The sequence below is a fragment of the Notothenia coriiceps genome, unplaced genomic scaffold, assembly GCF_000735185.1.
Source record: "Notothenia coriiceps isolate Sejong01 unplaced genomic scaffold, NC01 NC01_scaffold00000339, whole genome shotgun sequence".
NCBI lineage: Eukaryota > Metazoa > Chordata > Actinopteri > Perciformes > Nototheniidae > Notothenia > Notothenia coriiceps.
This window is the reverse complement of record NW_011333040.1, coordinates 12361011-12370957: the sequence shown is the minus strand read 5'-3', so window position 1 is coordinate 12370957 and position 9947 is coordinate 12361011. Positions and strand designations below refer to the sequence as shown.

General features: G+C 39.9%; 1 protein-coding gene and 1 pseudogene across 1 annotated transcript; one reads left to right on the top strand and one right to left on the bottom strand.

The window, feature by feature from the left end:
* Nucleotides 1-2654: 2654 nt before the first annotated feature.
* Nucleotides 2655-3850, top strand: slc35c1 (solute carrier family 35 member C1). Its single transcript, XM_010771900.1, has one exon. The coding sequence runs from the start codon at nt 2664-2666 to the stop codon at nt 3288-3290; it is 627 nt and encodes a 208-aa protein (XP_010770202.1). The 5' UTR covers nt 2655-2663; the 3' UTR covers nt 3291-3850.
* Nucleotides 3851-6441: 2591 nt separating this feature from the next.
* The window catches only part of LOC104946147 (GDP-fucose transporter 1 pseudogene), a 7557-nt pseudogene continuing 4051 nt past the window's right edge, over nt 6442-9947 (bottom strand).

The following is a 9947-nucleotide window of genomic DNA, read 5'->3' as shown; positions in this document are numbered from 1 at the left end:
CATTTGAACAAATAAATAGGAGTTTAAATCACATTCTGAACCGAGCGAACTGGAAGCCGCTGTAATGAGGCAGATGGGTGAGATGCTGGTCACGCTTTTTATGGCAGTGAGAAGACGGTGCAGCCTGCGTTCCTGCACTCAGCTGCAGGCGTTAATGTGACGCCTGGTCCATACCCCACCGACACAGCGTGCAGTAGTCAGTCCCTCGAGGTACACAAGGCAATCTAATCAACCTTTCCAGGCTTCTTCTAAAAGATAAAACACGACTTGGTCTTGGCCAATAGTCGTATTTAAAAACAAGCAGGTCTTGACTACGTCTCTGAGTTTGAAATTAACCACGTGAACACACTCATATATACAGTGGGACAAAAAAGTATTTAGTCAGCCACCAATTGTGCAAGTTCTCCCACTTAAAAAGATGAGAGATGCCTGTAATTTTCATCCTAGGTATACCTCAACTATGAGAGACAAAAATGAGAAAAAAAAATCCAGAAAATCACTGTCTGATTTTTAAAGAATTTATTTGCAAATTATGGTGGAAAATAAGTATTTGGTCACCAACAAACAAACACGATTTCTGGCTCTCACAGACCTGTAACTTCTTCTTTAAGAGCCTCCTCTGTCCTCCACCTGTTAACTGTATTAATGGCACCTGTTTGAACTCGTTATCAGTATAAAAGACACCTGTCCACAACCTCAAACAGTCACACTCCAAACTCCACTATGGCCAAGACCAAAGAGCTGTCCAAGGACACCAGAAACAAAATTGTAGACCTGCACCAGGCTGGGAAGACTGAATCTGCAATAGGTAAGCAGCTTGGTGTGAAGAAATCAACTGTGGGAGCAATTATTAGAAAATGGGAGACATACAAGACCACTGATAATCTCCCTCGATCTGGGGCTCCACGCAAGATCTCACCCCGTGGGGTCAAAATGATCACAAGAACGGTGAGCAAAAATCCCAGAACCACACGGGGGGACCTAGTCAATGACCTGCAGAGAGCTGGGACCAAAGTAACAAAGGCTACCATCAGTAACACACTACGCCTCCAGGGACTCAAATCCTGCAGTTCCAGACGTGTCCCCCTGCTTAAGCCAGTACATGTCCAGGCCCGTCTGAAGTTTGCTAGAGAGCATTTAGATGATCCAGAAGAGGATTGGGAGAATGTCATATGGTCAGATGAAACCAAAATAGAACTTTTTGGTAAAAACTCAACTAGACGTGTTTGGAGGAGAAAGAATGCTGAGTTGCATCCAAAGAACACCATACCTACTGTGAAACATGGGGGTGGAAACATCATGCTTTGGGGCTGCTTTTTCTGCAAAGGGACCAGGACGACTAATCCGTGTAAAGGAAAAAATGAATGGGGCCATGTATTGTGAGATTTTGAGTGACAACCTCCTTCCATCAGCAAGGGCATTGAAGATGAAACGTGGCTGGGTCTTTCAGCATGACAATGATCCCAAACACACCGCCCGGGCAACCAAAGAGCGGCTTTGTAAGAAGCATTTCAAGGTCTTGGAGTGGCCTAGCCAGTCTCCAGATCTCAACCCCATAGAAAATCTTTGGAGGGAGTTGAAAGTCAGTGTTGCCCAGCGACAGCCCCAAAACATCACTGCTCTAGAGGAGATCTGCATGGAGGAATGGGCCAAAATACCAGCAACGGTGTGAAAACCTTGTGAAGACTTACAGAAAACGTTTGACCTCTGTCATTGCCAACAAAGGGTATATAACAAAGTATTGAGATGAACTTTTGTTATTGACCAAATACTTATTTTCCACCATCATTTGCAAATTAATTCTTTAAAAATCAGACAATGTGATTTTCTGGATTTTTTTTTTCTTCTCATTGTTGAGGTATACCTAGGATGAAATTTACAGGCCTAAGTGGGAGAACTTGCACAATTGGTGGCTGACTAAATACTTTTTTGCCCCACTGTATATAAATAAATAAATATGAGCACACTCAAAAACCCCTCCTTAAAACAACAGTCAAGTGTACAGTCCACTGTCCATACAAAGACCCAGATGCCTCAACAGGCCATGTCCAAATCTGTATTTCAAAGATTTCGAACAAGGAACCCCAAGATGTGTGCATTATCGGGCAAATGCATCTTTGATTGTAAACTGTTGGGAAAGTGGGGGCTCTCCATCTCCAGCTGCCGTGTTTTCTCCCAGCTGGGAAAACTGAATGGGTAGGTTGTGTTTCAGGTGCAGTTTAAGGTTGGTCGTATTGCTAGCTTTAGTTGCTACCTTTTTAAAACAATTGCAACACACTGCCCGGCTCATTCAACTCCGTAGGTTCGCCTCATTGATTTGGCTTAAATCCAAAATATTCCCACACCGGAGATGTGGTATTAGGTTTTGCAACCACTTCCATTTAACTTCAAATTCCCCTCGAGTAAGTCACACGTTGTCTCCTGCTTGTCTCTATATTATTAATTTGGCTGCTACACTGCTGCACGCTAAGTGTCCTGACCTGGCTGTGTCATGGGCTGTGTGTGAGCCCCGCCCCTCACAGCGTACCAGTGTAAAATGCTGGTCACATCGTTATGTAAACAAACACGCATGTAAACTGCAAGTTATCGAGCTCAGAAAAGTTATTGAGTCCATTTTTATGTATCGTAGGATAAGACAATTGATTGATTATCACGACAGGTCTATGTGTATGGTGTTCTCACAGTCCTGCTTGTGTCCATGCTTCTCAGGTGGATTCTGGCTTGGTGTGGACCAGGAAGGCATGACGGGGAACCTCTCCTTGACAGGCGTCTTTTTCGGGGTGGTGGCCAGCGCATGTGTCTCTCTGAACGCCATCTTCACCAAAAAGGTGATGCCAGCAGTAGACGGAAACATCTGGAAACTGTCCTACTACAACAACATTAACGCCTGCGTCCTCTTCCTGCCGCTCATTCTGTTGTTCGGAGAGTTGGGCAGTCTGGCCAGCTTCAGCCGCTCCTCTGACCTCAAGTTTTGGGGCATGATGACGCTCGGAGGAGTGTTTGGTTTCGCTATCGGCTACGTCACAGGCCTGCAGATCAAGTTTACCAGTCCACTCACACACAATGTCTCAGGTACAGCAAAGGCCTGTGCTCAGACTGTCATTGCAGTGGTGTACAACTCCTCCAGTAAAAGCCTGCTGTGGTGGACCAGCAACATGATGGTTCTTGGGGGCTCTTCAGCCTACACTTGGGTCAAAAGTCTAGAAATGAAGAAGACTCCACAAAGAGTCCCTCCCGACTCAGCGAAGGAAAAACTGCTGCCAGAGGAGAAAGGCAACCTGGGAGTTTAACCATTTTAAGTAGCCTGTGAAATATTTTACTTTTATACATATGACGTGTGAATATGAAGTAATGTAAGCTTCCTTCTTGATGGATTCAAATTGTGGTTGGGTTTAATAGTTTGTGGTTTTTTAATGTTTGACTTGAGGCCTAAAGGATTTTTTATTTATAGTTTATTTAAAGCTGCTCACATGCAATTGGGGCCTTTTTACATTAGTATGTATAATACAATAATGTATCTTTTATTATGTAGTCTACAAGTGAAGAGGGAACAAATCATGTTTTTATTGGAAGGGATGGTATGCTGATAATAGGTGCTTTCACACCGCAGTACTTTTCCCACAAAGGTTCATCAGAACATAGATCATGAGAACTCTTTAGTTCTCATGATCGCGTTCACATTGGAATAAGTCCCTGGGGAAGGATTAGGCAAATGAAGGCGCTGACGTCACTTCTTCTTCTTCTGCTTTGGGTTTACTGGCAGGCCGCAAACAACTTACTTACCGTAGGTAATCATGAACCTTGTTTCAGCCTATTTCAAAGACTACATTAAAGATGATGTACATTTCAACTCTTTTCAAGTGTTCTCTTTTTGAACAAAGTGAGTTTTTTATAATTTGTTTGCACATATGTTTTGGCAATTCTGTCAAAATAATGTTTTTATATTGTATCCATCTTAAACGAAGAGACAGTAGACTGCCATTCAAGAGTTTCAAAAATCCTATATTATTCTGATATTGTATTTCTTCTCACATAATAGCTATTTTTAACAGCAGTGAATACAATATAGTACAAATACCCAATGTATTACCTACAACTGAAATGGTCTTTGCCCCCATAAAATAGAATACAATTATTACAAACTTTTAATGGTTTTAATATGTTGTTAAGTACAGAAAAGCTCAATGGGCCATAGATCATTATGTGATATCTGCCATCTACTCTTTGGTAAGATAAAAGAGGTCTACTGTGATTGATAGTCCGCAGTATGTTGAGCTGAGATTCCCCAATTCAGTTGCGACAGTGTTCCAACCTTTTTATTTAAGTGTGATGTCCAAAAAAAACGCTAAAGAAACAGAAACATGCCTTGTATGCCTACTCGAGGCATTATTGTTCACTAGACACTGAAAGAAGAACCTGTCACTATTTCATGTACAACACAAATCCTTCATAAAAAAATAACATATCATTCAAACACAGACTCATCCTCAGATAATTTCTCATCTGTGGTGTATTTTAATTGTAATATAATCATAATTCAGAATCAGAACTTGTGAGCGTTGATAATGCTGTAGGTGGTGGTTTTAGGCACTTTGATGTTAAAACTATACATTGATTGTTATCTTAAAAAAATCTGAATGTATCAGCACACACTGGATGCCAGTTTTTCAAAGTGACACATTCTTGGCACACGGAGCATTTAGTCACATGCAGAGGTGTCTGATAAGTGAACATTTGAACACCTCCCTCCTGCTGGAGTTAATGTGTAATATGAAGGCACAATGACAAAGCATTGTTAATGTTTTTATGACCACAATGACGCAAATAAGGTGTTCATTCTCAGAACGGCTGAAATGAATACATACAAAATGAAAGGATACAAAAGGAATAAACATACTTATAATTTACTGAAATTATCCCTTTTTAAATCACCAGTAGGATCGGGTTCAAAGCTAGTACATTGTTTAGCATTATGATTTTGGGCAATCTACAGTACCACAAAACTGCTGTTTGAATAAAGAAAACTAAGTAATATATGTTTACCTTTTTTGGTTTGAGACTGCCATCCAAAGAGGAGTAAAATGAGATATTACTTATATATAAAAATAAAAGCAGCTTGATAAAACATGACAAAAAGCTCATTGTTTTGTCCCCACACGGGAGTATTGTGTATAGAAAGTGTTGAGTTATATTTCTCGTGCTACCTAACATCCATGAAGGCAACATGACAGAGGGAGCCCTGCCACTCAGGATGCCAAACTACTCTTTGGTAAGCCCCGCCCCCCCACGCAACATCAGGGCCAAAAGTCTGAAAGCGAAAAAAAACGATCTGAAGGTGAAAAGCAATGTGAAACCTGAAAAACAAAATTTGAAACTGAAAAATAATTGTTTGAATCTGAAACGAAAAATCTGTANTTTTCATCCTAGGTATACCTCAACTATGAGAGACAAAATGAGAAAAAAAAATCCAGAAAATCACTGTCTGATTTTTAAAGAATTTATTTGCAAATTATGGTGGACCATAATTTGCAAATAAATTCTTTAAAAATCAGACAGTGATTTTCTGGATTTTTTTTTCTCATTTTGTCTCTCATAGTTGAGGTATACCTAGGATGAAAATTACAGGCATCTCTCATCTTTTTAAGTGGGAGAACTTGCACAATTGGTGGCTGACTAAATACTTTTTTGCCCCACTGTATATATGAGAGAGAGAGCTCTGTTTTCTAGCCTGAGTCTAATTAATTGATTTTTTTGGTTGTGTGTGTTTTTAATTAATGTGTTATAATTAAATGTATTTGTTTTATTTATTATATACAATTTATATATTTGAATATGATTTCACATTTCATTTGCAATGTTGAATGTTCAATAAAAAGTTATTTTTGTAAGGATGTACTTGAATTATTATTATCATTATGTCAGTGGTCTAAAATGTTCTTACAACGGTGCCGACAATATTATCGTTTAACGCAATAATTTCCGGGAAAATGTATCGTCCAACAAAATTAATTATCGTGACAGACCTACATACACATAAAGCATTTTAACACTTGAACAGTCAAGTTGCTGAGTTTTAATCAGAAATATGCCAAAATCTTTCATTCTAGTATTTTTTCAAGTCATACAAGTAATTAAATAGTATATTATTCCAGATTTTAATTAATGTTATGTCATGTTATTCTAAACAATGTATTGAGTATTTCAAACAGTAAGTATACAACTCTATCCACTTGTTCATTGTTTGGGCCCCATTTAAGTTTAAGACAATACTTTGCTTCAAACTTTGTTGCAAAAGCTAAAAGTAGGCCCTTTTTACTATTTCCCCAAAACAATGAGAGCAACTGTTTTCTGGGGTTGTTGTAGAAAAACTTGACTGGCTTGAGGATAATGCAGAAGATAGATTTATGACACATCTACTAAGAAACTGTTTTATTTTTAGTTGTTCAGCACATGTCAAGTTTCCAAATGAGTCACCTTACTATTAATCTAGTACAGAGATAAAACCCTGCGATATCATCCACACACTCTACAGGGAAAATAACCGTTAACATACCTAGTATGACCCCGCAGCACATTACGGCTTGAAGTGATGTGGTTTGTTTCAGGATGATGTACGACAACAGCACGTTAAACACTGTGCTGAGAGAACGACCGACCGTGTAGAAAGCCACTCCCACATGTTTCAGGCACAGGTTGTTGAAGGTGATCATGCTGATGAACACAATGGACAGTGGAAGGACCTCCCGGGACGTCTTCAAGTCAAATTTGACCGACGGGAAGTCGATGAGACCTGGGCACACTTTGGACAGAAGCTGCATGAGCCAGCACAGTCCCACAGTCACCAAACATTGGTAAAACGTGACAAACAATGGTGCGTCCAATTCTCGGTTGTCCAGCAGATAACTATTGAGAAACACCATTGTTATGGAGACAAACCAGTACAGTGCAACCACAGCTCCTATCCGGACAGCCCGGAGTATGAACGTCTCTCCATCCGGGTTCATCGTTTCCGAGCCGGCTAGAGCCATCCTCAGGATACTGGACCGCTTCAGCTGAGTCCTGTTCATGGTTACAAATAGAGACACTGTGTAAAAATTGCAGCATTTACATAAGCTTATATGTAGCTACATGGTACAAACATGACGACTGTGTTCGGCTAACAGACAAAACAAAAGGACTTCCGATTTAGATTTTCAGAATAAAAGCTCATCTACACAAATCCTAGCTCGAGCCAAACCAAATTATTCTTGGGTATGAGATATGTAATTCCAGTTAAAAATGACCGCACGAAGTGAGATCAACTGTACAGCTTTTGAACAAAATATATACAAAACCCCTGTCGTGCCTTTTCATACACAGAAAAAGTATGATTTCAAAACCATTCGTGTTATATCGCTGGGACAGTTCAGAAGTAGCATGGCAAATATGTTTTGAAATGGCCCAGATCAGAATGCGTACCTTGTGTGTTGGCCCATTGTTACGCCCCACAAAAAGGGCCCTATGGAGCTAACAAAATTCCACCACTGACCCAAATATAACACGAAAGACACCTTTTGAATCCATAGGATTTATTATAGACAACACATCAAATGTTTCTCCTAGGATGAGAAGTAGAGACACAGCAGTCCCCACCCACCAGAGGCTTCTCCCTTCTGCTGCTGCACTGGAGCTTTTAAGCACTTCCTTCTCCAGGTGCACCTCGTCTGAACCTCGTTACAGCAATGCAGCACACCTGGGTAGAGGAACCAACGGGAAAAAGAAACAGGGAATACATACAGCCGTAACACTTCTCCCCCTCAAATAAAAATACACTGATCGTAGCAATCCTAATTTAACGATATTTTAGTGCACATTTAATCATTTTAAACTACTCTTACTGTTGCTTTAAATAAAGGGACAGCTATTATTCACACAACCAAAAGAGGCTTTTGTCATGAAAATATAAACATTTCTTACATTTGAAAAGAGATATTTTTCCTTCAAGAACAATCTCCTCTCGGGAAATTAGGTGTTTGCAAAGTATTGTTCTTACCAATGTTCTGCCTTTCTACAAACAACCTTTCGCTTCTACTAGTCGCTGTCGATATAAACTTTAACTTTTATTCTTTCGACACAACCTGAATTTGCGCTTGTTATTCTTATGTTTCTAAAGTCCTAGTTCCTAGTTTTGCAGATCACATTAAATATTCTATCCTCCTTTCTTTTCACTGTGAACGATCACGTATTGAAATGTTTTCCACTGTCTCTGCCGTTCTAAGAAAACATCTTTCTAGGTCATTTTACGGGTTCTTTAGGATGTTCTGGTTTCGTGCATCCCTGTTTCTTCTTTAGATTATAGAAAATCGGAGTGTCATGAATTCATTTTCACATCTGCTGAAACTTTCCACAACCTGTTGAATATTCTATTAAAACAGACACTTTTATGAGAGCTTGAAAGAGATTGAAAACGTACGGTGGATCTGTTTCACATTTTCTGTTGTCTGCATATGGGAGTCTTTTTCTTAAGTAGGAAAAAAAGTGTATAATATATTACTTCCCCTGTCTAGCCGTTCAATCTTCAATGAAAGATAGACCGGGAAACAGCCTCTTCCTCCACACTGTGAATGATCACAGTCTGAAAACCTATCAGCGGTGAAGCTCCTGCCATTGGGCACACTTTCCTGCTTGGAGTCAACATGGAAGGTGAAATCCGGAGAGGGTTGCGCTGTTTTCGGAGAATTCAGACGAGACGTCGGCTGCCTTGTCTCTCCGAGAGGCAGTGGAGCGTCCACTTCTATCTCACACGCTGGCAAACTTCCATCCAGCTATCTCACACCTTTCATTTTAGGGTTTATGAACTCGAATGCATGCAAGAGTGAACACATGCACACGGGGAGCAGGAATGTATAAACACACATTGCTGTTGGTGTGGAAACAAACCGTTTTCAATTTAGATCATTTCATTCATTTATGATTCTTCCACAGACTCAGGTTTTGTTTCTTTACTTGAATATATGAACACTTTTTTGATCCTTGTGCTACATTATAAAGAGGAATTTGTAGCTTTTACTATAGAAAATGAATCGGCCGAAAATGGTTAAAAAGGCACTTTCGGGTTTCGGCCGAAAGGGTTTTAGCACCGAAAAGATATCACCGAATGTCAGAGAACAGGGTTACGTTGATCATACTCCGCATATTTGTCCGGGTGTTTTGATTACAAGTGGTGGAGTAATCCCGAAGTGGTGAAAGTCTTTGCAGTTACACCCCCTCGAGAAATGTCAGCTGAACACGTTTTACAAATCGCAATCCGCGCCTCTCTCTGATATTTTTAAATATCTCCAAGCGGCAGACATGTTGGCTGTGAGCCAGCCGCGAGCATGGTCGCGCGCCGTGCTTGTCGCCGCGTTTTGATTACGTCATCACAACAACACGTTAGCTTACCAAACTTATAGGTGCATTTGTTGTTGTTGAAGGCCTGGCTGTTACAGTCTTTATTTACACTATTTTGTTGTAGGCCTACTGGCCTAGATGTTTATGTAGTTTTAAAGCACCTTGGCTTTGTTCTGAATGCACTTTGTTGTAGTTATCCTACAGAGAAAAGAAAATGCACTTGACTTGGAATTAAAGTACTGTATGCATTCAAAAGTGCTGAATAAATGTTTTATGGACCCATAATAGTGATTATTATTTAAGTTAAGTTTAGCCATAATCATGTATTTTTCCATAATCAGGTAGCTGAACAACATTGGTAAAAAATATATACATTATATATATATATATATTTCTATTAATCATTTTCGGCCTTTCGGCATTCGGTTTTCTGCCAACTGTTTCCTATTTTCGGTATCGGTTTCGGCCAAGAATTTCCCATTCGGTGCACCCCTACTATCATTAGCTAGAACTAGCTAAATCTGATCGATATGGAAATAAACGCGAGTGAAGTCTAATCTGACGGGAGAGAGAGATCA

Bases quoted from the DNA above. Each gene is read 5' to 3' on its own strand.
- slc35c1 (XM_010771900.1), top strand. From the start codon at position 2,664: ATGTGTATGGTGTTCTCACAGTCCTGCTTGTGTCCATGCTTCTCAGGT.